This window comes from Stigmatopora argus, chromosome 7 (assembly GCF_051989625.1).
Source record: "Stigmatopora argus isolate UIUO_Sarg chromosome 7, RoL_Sarg_1.0, whole genome shotgun sequence".
NCBI lineage: Eukaryota > Metazoa > Chordata > Actinopteri > Syngnathiformes > Syngnathidae > Stigmatopora > Stigmatopora argus.
Genome location: NC_135393.1, coordinates 2,261,612 through 2,280,294, shown reverse-complemented (window position 1 = coordinate 2,280,294; position 18,683 = coordinate 2,261,612). Strand labels below are relative to the sequence as shown.

The following is an 18,683-nucleotide window of genomic DNA, read 5'->3' as shown; positions in this document are numbered from 1 at the left end:
CTCGTTCTGCCTTCTTGGTATATTGCTCCTGGATTGCCGAGTGTTGCATTAACTCTAGTTCCTTCAACTCCTCCGTTGAGAGTTCGATTTTATGCTCCTCGACCAAATTGTCAATGTCGTCCTCGCTTACCACTAGCCTCATCGCCTGCTCCAGCGACACAATTTCGGCTGCTGCCACAGGCTGATTTTCCGGTTGAGGCTCGCTGTTTTTGCAGAAATGGCAGATTCCGTCAATGTATCTCCTGCAATTTCTTTTTCTTTTATCCACAGAAGTAAAAGTCCATCTACTCCTTAAGTGCTGATCTCCTTTTCGAAATCACAGAGTGGCCATGGGAAGGAATCATAGCTTTTAATCCTTCTGTTACAATATTGTGTTGCAATTTCAGGCAACCGCATGCCACCTTCATATTTTTTCAACACCTTCAATTTTTCTTCTATCGATAACGGGGCCCGCGTCTTTTCATTCGCGCTCGTCATTTTCTTGGGAGGCAAGATGATTAAAAAAGAAGCTGCTTTATCCACGCTCGAAAGATTCGACAAAAAACACCGTCAGAAGTCCGTGACGGCGAACGGCAGTCAAAAGTACAAAAGAGAATTTTAAAACATGGATATTGGTTGTTGTGAGACAAGCCAATGAGAGCCCAGTAAGAGTGTAACGAGGTTATAAAATGAAAATCAATGCATCCGCCACAATTTTAAAAATAAAAAAGGGATACAGGAAATGCATATAATTTTGGGGGGGATGTCGTAAATTGGATCTTTTTCGTATGTCGAGGCACTCATTTGCTTTCATAACCTGAAAATTTCATACCTAGAGATATTCGTAAGTAGAGGTATGACTGTGCTTATTTTTACATCACTCGAACCAGAAGTTGTTCGGGGTCCGCCGACATCAACTTTTGGTGACATTAGGTCGGTGTGAAAATTTAGATTTTGGAATAATCTTTATAGTTTATTGGATTCCTGTTGATAAAAATGACGTGATATTATTAATATAGGCAGCATTGTTTTAAAACAGAAAGTTTTCCACTTGTGGTATGCTTTGAGATTTTTTTTCAATGCAAAAGTGTGCCACAGCTCAAATAAGGTTGGGAAATAGTGCTCTCGAGTAGAGTTGTGTATTATATAGGAGATACTCTTCAGTCTTTATCATTGATGTTTGATAGTGCAAAATATCTATTTAGAGATATAATATATTTATTAGAGGGTCTCTTTTTCTAAAGCTTTCAGATATTTTGTTACATATTTAGTCCAACTAAAAAGAAATACAATTTTTATTTCAGGTTTCAGCCTTGTTTTTTCTCATTTTTGGTTTAAACCAACTATTCTAATTTTGCTGTGTCACTAACACAACATTTCTGAATATTTTTGTTTAAATGTCTCATGTCTTCTGCCTTTGCAGATCCACACACAATGAGCTGGAGAAAAATAGGTGAGTGTTATTTTTATCCCAACATTTGAGTTTTGTCAATACACACACTGCTCACTTGCCTAGATACCTTTTATCCTGTTTTCAAATGTGAGCATTTCTTCATTTACATTACTTACCATCAAACTAGATTTTGTGTGTTATATTTGTGATTGCACACTTTTACAAAGACTAACACCCATTTTGATGAGATCTTTGAGTAAATACATGGAAGTATGAAATGTGTTAGACTTAACTATGGAAGTTTATTTGTTGTTTAGGTCTTTTGTCAGGTGTTCAATTATTCTAGCCCACTGGTGTTAAACTCAAGGCCAGGGGACCAGATCTGGTCCGCCACGTCATTTTTGTTTTGCCTGCAAAACGAAACTGTCATAATTCTACATGCATGAAATTGCCTTAAAATTGTTGAATTTTACAATTTCTCACGCATAAGCCACCCCCTGATTCCCAATTTTTACCTCCATATTCATGGTTTTAATAGGGAGTACAAATGTGTTACTTTGAAGGGAAAGTCTTGAGAAAAATCATCACACGTGTTATTTCTGAGATAATGTATGAATTAAAAGAGCATTATTATGGTCAATATCATAAGAAAGTTAATATGCCTGTCTTTATAAATGCAAAATATCAAATTATTCAATATAAAAAAACATGTCAATCTTGATGAGAACCTGATGCTTTCTAATGACAGAAATTGCAATTTTCTTACTAGAAGTTTAAGATGTTGTTGCAGCCATATTGCTTCTAATGTCAAAATATCTCAATTCTTTCGATAGTTCATATTACTCCATCCACTCTTGCTCGTTTTGTGTTTTTGCTGCTTTTCTGTGTTAATGATTTGATTTGGTGATTCTCAATGATCCCATTTACTTTGATTTGCTTTGTACTTTGTGCTTTTGCTTTGTTGTTCTGTCTAATCACCCTCTTGCTACTGCCACAATGAAATTTCCTGAATACGGGATGAATAAAGTTATCCAATCCAATCCAATTACTTCAATACACACAAAAATACATATTACTTCAATAGTTGTCACTTTCGAACAAGAAATTAAAAGATAAAAAATCAAAGTGGAATTTTGTTTATACATATATATATATATCAATATATATATATATATATATATATATATACACACACACAGTGGTACCTCGTCATACGACCGCTCATCATACAAAATGCTCGTCTTACGGGGGAAATTTCGATCGAATAATTCGCCCATGATGCGGTCAAAATTTCGTGATGCGACCAAGCCAGGTGGCCATGGCATTTTTTTTTGCATATCTTTCGTGTATAACAATATTTACGAGCACCGGATGAGTTATTCAGACCAGGAAACGCACAACGCGCATGCGCGGGGAAAAGAGGGTGTTGGAATAATGATTAAAACCTTTTAAATCATTATTAGTAATATTTAATTAAAATTGGAAAACATCTTTCAACATAACTGCTTACACTTGCAAGGAGGTACCTTGTGACGTCGTCTTAGTCCACAAGGCATTCTGACGGGCGGCATACTCTTCGGTCCATTTAGCGGCACATAACCAAAACATTCAAAGGTAATCTGATTTAAACAATTGCATAAGCAAAAACAACTGTCTCAACTGTTTTGAACAATTGTATAAGCTTAACCGAATAACATCATGAAGGTTATAAAACAACTGTCTCAACAATCTGTTTTTATCGGAACACCTGCGTAAGAATTTGCACAATAAGCATAAAAAGTGACCCGAGCGGATCGCAAATCAAAACAATGGCATTAGAATTTGCACCAGTAAGCATAATAATTTCTTTATAAGGTAAACAGAGCGATTTATCGCCATCTGCAGGATTCCGAGACAAAGCAGTTTAAGAGTCCTTGTAGATCATCCGTCTGGCCTGGAACTTGTTGTCCTGTTCAGTCCATAGTTATGAAAACAATTGACTGGCCCCGACAGGAAGACTGGGGGAAAGTGCACTCGGTCCAAACAGTATGGCACAATTTAAATTATAGCTTCATTACCTATTAATTCCAAATGAACATATGGTAACATCCCAGAATGAACCCAACAGAGGGCTTTCTGGGTAATGAAGTATACTCGTGCACACAAAGCCGACAGGCAATGGCACTCTATCATAGGCGCCGTTCGAGGGGATGCGAACACAGATGCTACAAGCTAAAAGGAGCCGCTAGCCAGCGCCCCCGAAGCTCCCATGAGCAGCGGCGCGGTCGCTGATAAAAGACTGCTGCTCGTTGGCAAGTGGTCGTGCGTTATCCGATTGTGAGGACATTTGTGTGCATCATTTTCGGAATATTTTGAAGGGAATAGTACGACAGCAAACAGCCCATCGATAGCGAACGTGAGGGTGGAGTGTTTGTTCCGTTTACGAGTGCGTTGTGTGGAAAAAAAAACGAAGCCCCCCGCCCCTTTTGTGCCCCTCTCCCCTCGGCGAAATCCGCCCAATTTTAGTTAGATTAAACACTTTATTTCTATTAAACCACTCGTTATTTATTACTTTGTCAATATATGGCGACTTATAAGAAATAAAACATTTTTTTCAATCCAATAGCCTGTTTTTGGTGTTTTTTTCAGAGAGTTGGAACGAATTAAATTGTTTCCCATTCATTTCAATGGGAAACTTCCGCTCGAATTACGAGAATCTTGTCATACGAGCTCAGTCCCGGAACGGATTAAGCTCGTATCTCGAGGTACCACTGTATGTGTGTGTGTGTGTGTGTGTGTGTGTGTGTGTGTGTGTGTGTGTGTGTGTGTGTGTGTGTGTGTGTATGTATGTATGTATGTATATATATATATATATATATATATATATATATATATATACATACATACATACATACATACATACATACATACATACATACATACACACACACACACACACACACACACACACACACACACACACACACACACACACACACACATATATCACCCTCCATCACCCTGCTATATATATATATATATATTTATTTATTTCGCGTTTTATCTGTTTATCTTTTCTCTATTTTGAAATAAATGACCGAATCGGCCGCATGACGTCATGGCGTCGTCAACTTGCAGTTTCGTGCATGTCGTGTTTTTGTGTGCCTGCGTGCATGCGTGTATGTATATATACACACATGTACATATATATATATATATATATATATATATATATATATATATATATATATATATATATATATATCAGTGGCGGGCCGTCAGGGCCTTCAAGGACTTCTCTGCTGGCCTAAGAAATATCTGAATCATATTATATTTTGTCCATCAATACGTACTTATTATTCCAATTGGTCTGTTAGCTTCCTTTCATTGCTTTTCCCCCTGGTTGCACTGCTTCCAGATGTGTGTTTTCATATTGAAGCATTTAACCAATCACATTTCAGCCATTATTTGTTGCCAGATCAGATCTGCCTCAACGCCTGCACAATCAGTTCTTGCGTGCTCTGCTGCATTAAACTAGACTGTTGCTTTTAACCAATCAGATTTCGAGTTGGCAACCCCACAATGATTTTTCATAGGCATTAGCATTTTGCTGGCTGGGACATGCCACTGCTTTCACAAACTATGATTGGCTAGTAGGTGGGCCAAAGCAGTACCGAGGCAGCCGTGATCGCAAACTCCACCCACTATGGCCGACAGAAGCAAAAACAAATAGATTCTGTTTACTCACAAAGCTATTTTCTAGACGGACTTTTTCAGGAAAAAAATGGACATCATTAAGAAAGGGCGGTCAACTCCGAAGCTAGCAAGCCTGTTACAGCCGGGAAAATGGTGTGTGGGGCACTTTCAGCGCGCTAACTTAGCTCCACAAGCAAATAGTATATTGTTGTGTTTATTTAATGCCATTTTCAAAACGGCCTATGCCGGAAATATGACAGGACAGGCTCGACTTTCATCATTAGCTTCGATGGCAATAGGAAAGAAGGAAGAAAGAAAGGAGGATGGATATTGTGTAAAAAGGATTTTTGGTGAGTAAAATTACAAATATGGCTATATTCCTAAATAATATTTCAATTGTGGGCCAAGTTCTGATATCTGAAAAGCTCCAGTGTGTATTTAAGCTCCAGTGTTTGTATTTAATCACAAAATGCTGCTAGGAAGTGGATTTTACCCCAGTTTAATTTTTGGCGTTTCACCATTGACGTCCATCGCTGTCTTTTCCCGGGAAAAATCACCCCCCCTGGCCTGGTTGTAATGTCTCAAAAGCTCCAGTATTTGTATTCAATCAATAAATGATGCTAGGAAGTGGATTTTACCTCATTTTAGTATTTGAGTGCATTTTTTGTCATTTCACGTATGGACGTATCGACGTTCATCGCTGTCTTTTTACCGGGGAAATGATACTCCGGGCCCGGTTCTGATGTCTAAAAACCTCCAGTATTTGTATTTAATCAATAAATGCTGTTTTTGGCTGGATTTTACCCCATTTTCGGGCAATGTTTGCCCGTACGCCATTGACGTTCATCGCTGTCTTTTCCCGGGAAAATCACCCCCTGGCCTGGTTTTAATGTCTGAAAAGCTCCAGTATTTGTATTTAATCATGAAATGCTGCTAGGAAGTGGATTTTACCCCATTTTTGTGCATTAATTTATTGATTATTTTTTATGTGTCGCAGCTGTAGCTGCAGTAGAGGTTTTATAGCCATAAAATAGTTTTTGAGGGTTGTATATATATATATATATATATATATATATATATATATATATATATATATATATATACATATATATATATAGTATATATATATACAGACGCTCCCCTACTTACGAACATTCAACTTACGAACAACGGTACATACGAACATGTCTGCAAATTGCGTTTAAGTCCAAAAATGTTCGCAAGTCCAATTTTGTATTTCGCGCCTTTTTCGGAGTAGTACTTCTTTCCGCCGCTAATACCGACGCCTGGCGCTGTGAGAGCTCAGCTCACCCAGCATCTACCTTCTTCTTCGTTGCAATGCGGAAGTGCGTGAATGTATCTCCAGTGTGCAAAGAACCTTTTCCATTTGTATCATTAAATATCTCATGCATCCAATATTGAATATGGTTGGTAAAAAGCTAAAGGCTTCTATTGAGGGAGTTGCAAGGAAGAGGCAAGCCATTTCATTTGAAACGAGTGGCAATAATAACGAAGCTTGATGCGCGTGAGAGTGGTGAGCGTTTCACGGGCATTGAATCGTTCGACCGTCAGTACCATTTATAAACAGAAAGATCGAGCAGCAGGACCCAAATATTGAACGTTGCACAAAGTTTGCAAATCAATTGAATGATGCCATACAGTGCTACTGCATCATTTATGATGAAAAAAAGAAGAAAACTGTGCAATCGTCATTAGGTCGCTTCTTTTGGCCAGTTTCTAATACATAAATCTCTCTCTCTCTCTACAGTACTGTACATATTCTCTCCATTTTATTAAAGGTTTTTTTTTTTCAGTACAAACCAATGCGTGTTACTTATACAAGCCTTAAACATACAAATGCACTTATATAAACCTTCAATATACTTATATCGGCCTTAAACATAAATTATGATACAAAATATAGCACTGAATCAACTTACAAACAAATTCAACTTATGAACAATCGCTCGGAACCAATTGCGTTCGTAAGTAGGGGAGCGTCTGTATACACACACACACTTAGAACTATGCCTTTTCTTGCTACTGTCACAATGAAATTTCCCGAATACGGGATGAATAAAGTTATCCAATCCAATATGTAGACATACATACATACATACACACACACAAACACACACACACACACACCTCCACACGCACACGCACACGCACGTATGTATGTATATAAGTATATGTGTGAGATTTTTTGCATTAGTGCAGAATTAAGAGAAACAATGGATCCAAAGCAAGCCGGTGCAATGAAGGGTATTGATATTAGGCACGAAAAAATCGAAAAACATGAGTAATGTACGCGTGACTGAGGTGGCTCGCCAACACGGCTGTAGAAGCAGAAAGTTCGCCTCGAAAGCCGCGATGAAATACATTAACCTCTTTGCCTTGGTTATAGCAGATGAAGGTTTAAATTTTGTGTAACTTAAGATTAAAACTTTTAAAGTGTGTGTATAGGAATCTAAATTCATTTAAGTTAGATTTAAATTTATGTTACGTTACGAGCGCATCTGTCAAGTCTCTCTCTCTCTTTCTCTCTCGCTCTCTGTCTCTCTCTCTCTCCCATCCCCGAACTCCGCGTTGTATTGAATAATGTCTCGTTTTATTATTAAACATCATAACCACTAGTTATTTGTTACTCTGTTAGTAGAAGGTGATTTACAACCCATAAAATATGTTTTTCCATGGTAATATCCTGTTTTTTTGGTGTTTTTTTTCAGAGGGTTGAACGAATTAATTTGTCTTTAGTTCATTTCTGTGGGAAACGTTAATTAGAGATACGAGTAAATCGACATACGAGCTCAGTCCCGTATGTGTATGTATGTACACATTAAGCTCGTATCTCAAGGTATAACTGTACTTGTGTTTTACTCTTTTTTTTGTCTAGGCGCAAAACATGTAGTATCCTAGTAATAATAGGAGTGATAATACTATGCGTTTTTTCGTTTATCGCACCATGTCTGGTCTACAATATCCGGGATATTCGAGGGAGTACTATATTACCATGTACCATCAGGTTGCTCACTTTGATTATTTATGCATTCATCATTCACTTGTATATACTTCCAAATATCCTGACTACTGTGACCCTTCTTCAGTTCACAGCTTCAACTTTTGAGGCTACACAACATGGCAGATTTTTTTTCTGAAAAAAAAGTTTGTAAAATGTGAAAATCCACGCTGTAACTCGCAAGCAGAAGCCACTCCCCTGTCACTAGGAAAATGGCAGAAGATATGTATGTATGTATGACTAGCCGGGAGCCCATGTCAGGGTGGATTTTTATCAGAAATGCGAGCCCTGCCCGACCTTACATCATGGCGCTTATTTGAAAATTTGCCTTAACTTAAAACAAATTTGACGGCAGAAAGCACCAGCGAAAGGTTTTTTTTTTTTAAATGCGAGCCCCGGACGACGTTACGGTGGCTGGAATCGGCTTTGTCCGAAAACAGGGCACTTTCGCCGGCGAGGGGGGCGGGACGTTGAGGCGGAGCAACGTGGAAGTTGAGATTACATTTAAATCGGGCAGTGGGCTGATGTTGTTGCAAAATAGGGCTCCCTGGACGTCTAATTGACGGTTGTACGGCGCGGATGAGCGAAGTGGAAGTTCAAGCGAGGTCTGCCCCACGACACGGCAACAGCCGGAACAGGCAGCAGCAAGTTTTTTTTGGAAGCCGATGCCTTCCCGGACATTTTTATTCAAAGATTAACTGCGGATCATTATCATCATGTGTGGGAATGCTGCTGCCCGGCTTAATGGTAAAGCCAGGTTTAATCAACAAGTTTTACCGTCATCATGCTTTACAAAACAAGAACAAAGCCTATGTTTTGACTGATTTGTTCAGAACATATTGTGGTAGTAACAATGGGGGTGATCCTACTTCGCGGTTTTTCGTTCATTAGTGCCATGTCTGGTCTACATTAACCGCTATATTCGAGGGATTACACGATTTGGCAGTCCTAGACAAAAAGTTCAATTGTAACTTAAGGGATCAGTTTTTGTTTTCTTCATATAAATTTTCACTAAAAATATATAACAGTTAATCCCAGTTAAAACTAGGTCAAGTGAGATGCCTTTAATACTCATGGCAAATGTGGACCTCTTCCACATTTGAATGTTATTTTACACATTTTTAGGAGCTTTCATGTCTGATAGCTGGAAATGTCCTGCTGTCAAAGATCGTCGGTAGTTTAAAAATGATTTATTTTTCCCTTCATGTTTTATGCAGACGAGCTCACCTGCGGTTATGTCTGGAGCGCTTGAAGGCTCTCATCCCACTTGGAGCAGACTGTAGCCGCCATACAACACTGGGCCTGCTCAACAAAGCCAAATCACATATTAAGGTGATAAGCATTATTAGGATATCCAGTTTGTCTACCACTTGTTCTCAACGAGGTTGATTGATGTACATTTGTCTTGACCCTTGAGAATAAATAGTCCCATCTAGTTTACCACCCAAAATGAGAGATTTCAAGATGGCAGCGCGCACGGGTGCAGCGGCTCTTTTCTCTCCAGTTCGGTGTTTTGTTTTCTCAGTCTTATCGTTATTTACGAACATCTGCGAGGCAAGCCCACTCAGAGTACGACGGAAGCGGTGAAGGGAAAGAAAGCTAAAGTGGGGATGCCGGGCGGGCCTAGCTGCTAAGCTAAGGAAACAACCGCACAGAGCACCGCTTCCGAGTATCTTCTTGACCAACGCCAGATCCATCACCCACAAAATAGACGATTTGGAACTTCAGCTTGCTACCAACAGCTTTGGCAGGAACTGCAACATTATGCTCATCACGGAAACGTGACTACACCCGCAAATCCCCGATGCTGCGGTATCGCCAGCTAGCCGCACGCTACACCGGCAGGACCCAAAGAAAGAATCAGGAAAAAGCAGGTGGGGGGTCCTTTGCGATTACATACACAACGACTGGTGCCGCAACAGTAGGATCAATAACACTCACTGTTCCCCTGATTTATAGCTCTTGGCAGTTCGGTGCAGGCCCTTCTATCTACCTAGGGAGCTAACAATCGTCATTGTAATGGCTGTTTACATCCCACCGGACCATTCTCTAATTCGTTCCATGGTTCTCACAAAACTACCAGTTAAAAACCTTAAAAAATTATCAGTGTCCCAGTTTTGTAGGAAAAGGTGTGAAGACACAAAAATGAGAGAAAATGATAATCAAATAATTTAATAAGCCATTAAAATGATTTAACATGCTAAATGTGTTGAAGCGCATGTGCACAAGTGTCAGGAAGCTAACGTTAGCCAACAGAAGTAGAGAGCAGACAAACACATGAACACACATCTATTAAACATAAATCAAATAATTCAAAACAACATTACATTGAACTTTTAATCTTTTACATTACCGTTTTATGATTTCTTTGGCATCTAATTTTTCACCCATTTTATTTATCACCACTGCTTGTTACATGTTTGGATTTAGGGTCCCCTTCGGCGGTGCTTGTTGACGGACGTTTTGGGAAAAATCGATCTAAAGACAATTGTGTTTGATGACTTTTAATAATGTTTCTAAAATACACAAGACAAACGTCGTCAAAGTGGGCGATCGCACGACTCGTGAATAATTTCAGGGTGTTTTTTCCACGAAGTTGTAAAGTTCGTAAAATTTCTCCCGTTTTTTTTCTCATTTATGCTGTTGGAATGGTGGCTGCTTCCTCCTCAGCCGCCTTCTCGTTGATTTCCTCATGTATTGCCGAGCGTTGCGTAAACTCCTGCTCCGTTGAGGATTCGTTTTGGTGTCCCTCGACCAACTCGTCAATGACCTTCTTACTGACCACCAGCACCGTTGCCTGCCCCACAACAGAATTTTGCACATCGCAGGTTGCGGTTCAGGTTGAGGCTCGACTGCGAGGTCGTCAAAGGCACTCGGCGGCCCCAGCTTCCTCCAAGCAAAAGTTCAAGCCCACAACAACGAACGGTGGTGAAAAAAACATTAGAGAATCTTGAAACGTGAAGAGCTGTTGTCGACTGAAAGTCCATCAAAGCCACTCGACCATTTCTCCCTATCTCAAGCTCGAGACAGTCAGATCTCCCAAAGAAGAATTATGAGTCCTAAGATCCTAGGTTGAATTTGCAGGACACTGGACGACTGTATTGAAAAGCAACTACATGGATTAGGCATTAAAATACCATAAGTGTGAATAAATACATGATTTGAGTTATAATACAAACAAAATACATGACCAGTGTGAGTAAAGTCAAAAGGGTTATGGACTAGTGAAAGTATAAATCTGACTATGTAACAACTTGAATTTACTGATGTTACCGTGGTTTGCCAAGACCACAAGAGATGAATAAAGAAGACCATTGGAGTTGATTAGTCTCTCCAGTGAAGATTTAACCTAAGACTGCTACAAAACATTGGCAATTGTGGCACATGGGTCATGTCTCAAGGTTATAGTTGAAGCAATTAGTGCCTGAAGAAAATTACAACTATTACTATTATTTGGATTGGATTGGATTGGATAACTTTATTCATCCCGTATTTGGGAAATTTTGTAGTCACAGTAGCAAGAGGGTGAGGATGCAGAAATAGGAAAGGCATTTTAGACATAAATTGATAGGTAATAAGTAGGTTAATAAATAAATACATGAATAAATATATAAATAAATAAGCGTGTCTCTGAAGTATATATATCTATAGACATACATATATATATAGAAATACATATATATATATACATATATATATATATATATATATACCAGTGGCGGGCGGTGCATTTTCTGGTAGCGCCTTCAACGTATCAATCCAACCCTCAAAAACTATTTTATTGCTATAAAACCTCTACTGCAGCTACAGCTGCGACACATAAAAAATAATCAATAAATTAATGCACAAAAATGTGGTAAAATCCACTTCCTAGCAGCATTTCATGATTAAATACAAATACTGGAGCTTTTCAGACATTAAAACCAGGCCAGGGGGTGATTTTCCCGGGAAAAGACAGCGATGAACGTCAATGGCGTACGGGCAAACATTGCCCGAAAATGGGGTAAAATCCAGCCGAAAACAGCATTTATTGATTAAATACAAATACTGGAGCTTTTTAGACATCAGAACCGGGCCCGGAGTATCATTTCCCCGGTAAAAAGACAGCGATGAACGTCGATACGTCCATACAAAAAATGCACTAAAATACTAAAATTAGGTAAAATCCACTTCCTAGCAGCATTTTGTGATTCAATACAAACACTGGAGCTTAAATACAAACACTGGAGCTTTTCAGATATCAGAACTTGGCCCACAATTGAAATATTATTTAGGAATATGGCCATATTTTACTCACCAAAAATCCTTTTTACACAATATCCATCCTCCTTTCTTTCTTCCTTCTTTCCTATCGCCATCGAAGCTAATGATGAAAGTCGAGCCTGTCCTGTCATATTTCCGGCATAGTCCGTTTTGAAAATGGCATTAAATCAACACAACAATATACTATTTGCTTGTGGAGCTAAGTTAGCGCGCTGAAAGTGCCCCACACACCATTTTCCCGGCTGTAACAGGCTTGCTAGCTTCGGAGTTGACCGCCCTTTCTTAATGATGTTCATTTTTTTTTCTAGAAAAGTCCGTCTGGAAACTAGCTTTGTGAGCAAACAGAATCAATTTGTTTTTGCTTCTGCTTCTGTCGGCCATAGTGGGTGGAGTTTGCGATCTCGGCTGCCTCGGGTGCTGCTTTGGCCCGCCTACTAGCCAATCATAGTTTGTGAAAGCAATGACATGTCCCAGCCAGCAAAATGCTAATGCCTATGAAAAATCATTGTGGGGTTGCCAACTCGAAATCTGATTGGTTAAAAGCAACAGTCTATTTTAATGCAGCAGAGCCCGCAAGAACTGAGTGTGAAGGCTTTGAGGCAGATCTGATCTGGCAACAAATAATGGCTGAAATGTGATTGGTTAAATGCTTCAATATGAAAACACACATCTGGAAGCAGTGCAACCAGGGGGAAAAGCAATGAAAGGAAGCTAACAGACCATTTGGAATAATAAGTACGTATTGATGGACAAAATATAATATGATTCAGATATTTCTTAGGCCAGCAGAGAAGGCCTTGAAGGCCCTGACGGCCCGCCACTGATATATACATATATATACACATACACATATAAACATACATATATACACATACACATACGTGTACATACACCTATACATATACATACACACATACACATATTTCTGTCTGTTAAATACATTTATTATGGTGTTAATGCAAAGTCACTTTGATGTTCTATCCCCCATAGTTTGGACCTCCAAAACAAACCGCACTGCTTCTGTGGCCACCCGAGACTTGTTTATTTATGGCCAGAAGAAACATTTTAGGTTTAATCGCCACGTTGAATGGGGTAACGAGAGTGAACCTACCTGGTATCTTGGTGCAACCCAAAATATTCACTTCTAAGCATATTTGGATGAAAATACAACTATGAACCTTCGACCGGGAGCTCCTGGCACTTTGCGTTTTTTTTTTGTAATTCTATTTATTAAAAAATATCAAGGGTTGCCCAGCGGCCAAGTGGTTAGTGCATCGGCCTCACAGTTATGGGGTCGAGGGTTCGATCCCAGGTGGGTCTTCACTGTCTGTGTGGAGTTTGCATGTTATCCCCGTTTGTGGGTTTTCCCCAGGTACTCCGGTTTCCTCCCACATCCCCAAAACAAAAAACATAGGGTAGGCTGGTTCACCACCCTAAATTGCCCCTAGGCATGAGTGTGAGGGTCAATGGTTGTCTCCTTGTGCCCTGCAATTGGCTGGCCACCAATACAGGTTGTCCTCTGTCTGGTGGCCGAGGTCAGTGGTACTCCTACGTGCATTTTTTTTCTCCAGAAATGCTTGCATAACTTGGATTTTACGTGAGTAGAAAACAACTGGATTTCCAATGGAATAAACAGTCTGCGTGCACAGCTACACACACAGCTAAATGTCTCCAAAATAAACAAGTATACATCTTTTACGGTAAGATTAAGATAACAACAGAGGCTAATGAGGTGTCTTGCCTAACTTGGACTTGAGGCAATAATATTCATAGTAGTAGATACTGATATTGAATTTCATATTTTACTAGAATGACATCGCTATAACGTCTAAATATAGCTGTATCACTAGCAAAAAAATAAAAATAACTTCATGTCCTTTTTAGCAGTCATTAATCAATTCCTCCTCCGTAAAGCGCATCCTCGTAAGGGTTGTGAGAGTTGCTGGAGCCTGTCCCAGATAAACATAGCATTCTAATAAATGTCTTGAAAGTATACCATATTTTTCGCACTATAAGGCGCAACTAAAAGACTAAAATTTTCTTAAAGCTGTAACTTATATATGGGTAAATAACTGTTAATCATTATATGAAATGTCCTTTTGCTCAGCTCCATCGAGTTCATATATAACACAACTCCTAACTACTATTGCTACTACTACAGCTCAATCTAGTAGATGTACAGGGAGTGCAGAATTATTAAGCAAATAGTATTTTGACCACTTCATACTCTTAATGCACATTGTCTTACTCTAAACTGTATAGGCTCAAAAGCCCACTACCAATTAAGCATATAAGGCAATGTACATCTCTATCTATAGTGACGATAAATAAATAATCAATCAATAAGTAATAGATAAGTAAGTAGTTAACATAATAAATAAGTAGTAGTCAACATTGATCAGTAGTCACATGAATAACTGGTCACATAAATAAGTAGGTACAAAGTGACTAAAGTGGTTTGCAGTAAAATTTGATTAGGTCCTCCTAGGTACAGAACTCAAGTTGAGTTGGAAAGAAACTGTCCTTGAATCTGTTTGTCTGTAGCGCCAGCCAAAGGGTAGCAGGTTGAAGTGACGGAAGCCAGGAGGTTTATTGTCTTTTTATGATGTTCTCTTTCCTTCCGAGGCACCATGATTTGTAGATGCTGGACAGGGTAGGTAGGGGGCAGTTAATGATGTTATGGGCAGTCTTTTTCTGTCGGCTTCTGTCCAGCTTGAGTGCCACACTAACACAGCCTAGGTCAGCATGCTCCCAATGGTTGACCGATAGTAGGTCACCAGCAGGTTGGTGTTTAGTTGCTCCTTCCTGAGTAGTCTCAAGAAATGTAGTCTCTGCTGCACCTTTGTACTGTGGTGTTTGCTACCCAAGTGAGGTCAGCAGAGATATGAAACCCCAAGAATTTGAAAGTCTCCGCGCACTCTTTTTTTATTACATTTTAATATTTCTTAATGCATTCCTTATTACTTTACTTTGTACTTTATACTTTTTACTTTAATGTTTTTACAACTTTCTTTGTTCTGTTAGCCTGGCTTCTTTCTGCTACTTCTTTTTTGGAACCATTCAGCCATGCCTACACTGTCATACCCATGGGACTAGCAGTGAACAATACACAGCAGAAAGTGCAACACCTCAATGCCGCTGGAAATCCGGAGCTGGACAAAAGTGCCGGGAGAAGAAGCGACGCTTCAGACTAACCATTCCAACTATTATTATGGGGAAAGTGAGATCCCTCCCCGATAAGATGGAAGAGCTGTCGGCGCTTAGTCGAGGAGTTGTGCTCTGCTACTGTTGATTCTTCAGCTCCAGACTACTGAGGGTCTGTGCCGATAAGCTTGGAAGAGTGACTCTGCATATTTTCAACCTCGGTCACAGTCTGCAGAAGTTCCCCATCTTGTGGAAGACTTCCTGTGTGGTTCCAGTTTTATCCAACTCTACAACGTCTTTTCTAGTATCTGTATCCGTTTTTGCTACTGCAACCAAGATGGCGCCGCTCAAGTGACAGCCGGTAGCGGGTAGCTCGGTCCGCTTTTGCTCGTTTTGTCTTTTTGCTACTTTTCTGTCTTTTTTTATTGCATATTGGTATTTAGTTTTTTTACCTAGGTCTACAATGTCTTGTGTGTCTTGTGTCTGTCTTGCTACTGCAACCAAGAAATTTCCCGAATTCGGGATGAAATAAAGTTCTAACCTAATCTAACTCTACACATTCGCCATTGATATACAGAGGGAGGTGGAGTGGCCTTGTTCCTTCGGAAGTCCAGGATGAGTTCTCTGGTTTTGGAGACATTCGGTGCCAAGTTGTTGAGAGCGCACCTCTCGCTGAGTCTAAGGACCTCATCTCTGTAGGCCATCTCATTCTCCTCTGTGATTAGCTCCACCACGGTTTTATCGTCCGCAAATTTCACAATGATATTCTCAGGGTGCGAGTAGAGTAGTGGACTCAGCACACAAATTTGGGGCGATCCGGTGCTGAGGACATGAGAGTTGGCGACCCAGTGAAGCTGGGGTCGGTTGATCAGAAAGTCCTTAATCCAGGAGCAGGTGGAAGCGCGGGGGTTATTGCATCTTCGGTGAATCTATTTGGCCGATATGCAAACTGATAGGGTCTTGGATGAGAGGAAGACATGTTTTTATGTGTTTCAGTACCAATTTTTCAAAGTACTTTGTGATGAGAGCTACTGGGCAGTAGTCACCCAGATTGTTTGCAGGTGACTTCTTGGGTACTGGAATAATGATGGCCGAATTAAGGCAGGCTGTGACAGAGGCTTGTTCTAGTGACAGGTTGAAAATGTCTGTGAAGACTGGTGCTAGTTGGTCAGCACATGCCTTAAGTACTTTGCCTGGTATTCCATCTGGTCCTGTGGCCTTCCTGGAGTTGACTGCATGGAGCACAAGTCTCACATCCCCTACCTCCGCAGTAACTGGGGGTGAAGCTTTTTCCCGAGCTTGGTGTGGGATGTATTAGAGGTTGAGGTGGTGTGACTCAGTGCTGGGCTTGGGACTCAAAGCGAGCAACAAAAGTTGTTTAGCTCCTCTGCCAGTGCCGCATCTGAGTCCGTAGTAGTCGCAGCTCGGCCCTTGTAGTTGGTGAGGGACTGTACGCTCTGCCACATCGTTCAGGGATTGTCAAGTTGCCCTTCTATCTTCCCATTGGAGTCTGCTTTGGCAGCTTTGATGTCTCTCCTTAGGTTGGCGCGAGCTGCACTGTCGAGTGACCTGTTGACAGATTTGAAGGCTCCATCTCGGGCCTGGAGGAGTAATCGGACCTGGCTGGTCATCCACAGTTTCCGGTTTGGGTACACCTGGATAGTCTTCTCCACAGTGACCGTAGCCATGCAGTACTTGATGTAAGACAGTACTGTGTCTGTGAATGTTCCCAGGTTCTCATGGTGGAAAACTTCCCACTGTCTGTTCAAAGCAGTCTTGGAGTATTCTGTCCATTACTAGGGAGAGAGTACTTACCTTAGCGCCCGTTGAGATGTAGGCAACAGTGATGATAACAACGGCTATCACTCTGGGCTGAAAGAAGGGTCTGCATCTCACCGACATGAATTCTATGTCTGAGGAACAGTGTCTGTTCAGAAAAGTGCTATTGTTACACCATCCATCATTCACATATATGCAAAGCCCACCACCTCTTTTTTTCCCTGAATCTCACACACGTCCTCTCTGATCTAACTAACGTGCGGCCTGCTAGCTCTACTTTAGCGTCGGGTATTTGTGGGTGTAGCCACGCCTTTGTGATTATTAGCATGAAGCTTTCTCAAATGTAGCAATTAGAAGCTAGCTCTAATTACAAATCGTCCGTTTTGTTTACAATGAATCTGACGTTGGAGAGGTATACGCTTGGCAGCGGTGGTTTGAGTAGTTGTTTCCTGAGCTTCCACAACAGGCCCGCTCGACAGTCTCGCTTCTGTTTTCTCTCCCGGTGCCTTCTCTTTCGCCGACCAGACCCAATAACAAACCATTGGGCCGCCTCTAATGTCGCGATCTCTTCCGGGATGCTCTGTTCTCGGTGAAAGTTGCTAGAAACCTTAATTCGCTGCTGCTAACCGATGTTTAATAAGTCTAAACTGTTATAGATGTATTTAAAGTCCGGTTTTGACGAACAACTTGCGACAAGACATACGAAACATGAAAAGAGTGCACAAGTAGAGAGAGCCTTTGACCGCTGTTCTTACAGGTGCCGCCATCTTGGAAAATACTATATAGTTCTGTGCTGCTTCTATTTACAGTGGATAGTTTTAGGTTGCATCACTACTTGCATGTATTTTTGTAGCAGGTCAGTTTAAAATCAATTCAAAAAAACTACAGTGAGTAAAGGGCTGATCTGGCATAATTGTTGTTTTCACCCAATAAGTAAAAATTATATCTTGGCATTTCTTTATTGTGTGATACAAAAGGCTCATATTGTGATATAGGAGATTAGTTCTCACCACTGTCTTTCATGCTGAGAAGAGCAATAATAACACGTTACAACAATGCGCTGTGTAGTGACCAGTGGCGGGCCGTCAGGGCCTTCAAGGCCTTCTCTGCTGGCCTAAGAAATATCTGAATCATATTATTTTTTTGTCCATCAATACTTATTATTCCAAATGGTCTGTTAGCTTCCTTTCATTGCTTTTCCCCCTGGTTGCACTGCTTCCAGATGTGTGTTTTCATATTGAAGCATTTAACCAATCACATTTCAGCCATTATTTGTTGCCAGATCAGATCTGCCTCAAAGCCTTCACACTCAGTTCTTGCGGGCTCTGCTGCATTAAAATAGACTGTTGCTTTTAACCAATCAGATTTCGAGTTGGCAACCCCACAATGATTTTTCATAGGCGTTAGCATTTTGCTGGCTGGGACATGTCA

General features: G+C 40.4%; 1 protein-coding gene across 1 annotated transcript in view; it reads left to right on the top strand.

Annotated features, from left to right (window-relative positions):
- Positions 1 to 18,683, top strand: part of mxi1 (max interactor 1, dimerization protein) — a 44,975-nt gene that overhangs the window by 17,162 nt on the left and 9,130 nt on the right. The window contains exons 3-4 of the mRNA XM_077604590.1: positions 1,403 to 1,432; positions 9,284 to 9,398. Coding sequence (XP_077460716.1) covers positions 1,403 to 1,432; positions 9,284 to 9,398 — 145 coding nt within the window. The remainder of the gene's footprint in view (positions 1 to 1,402; positions 1,433 to 9,283; positions 9,399 to 18,683) is intronic.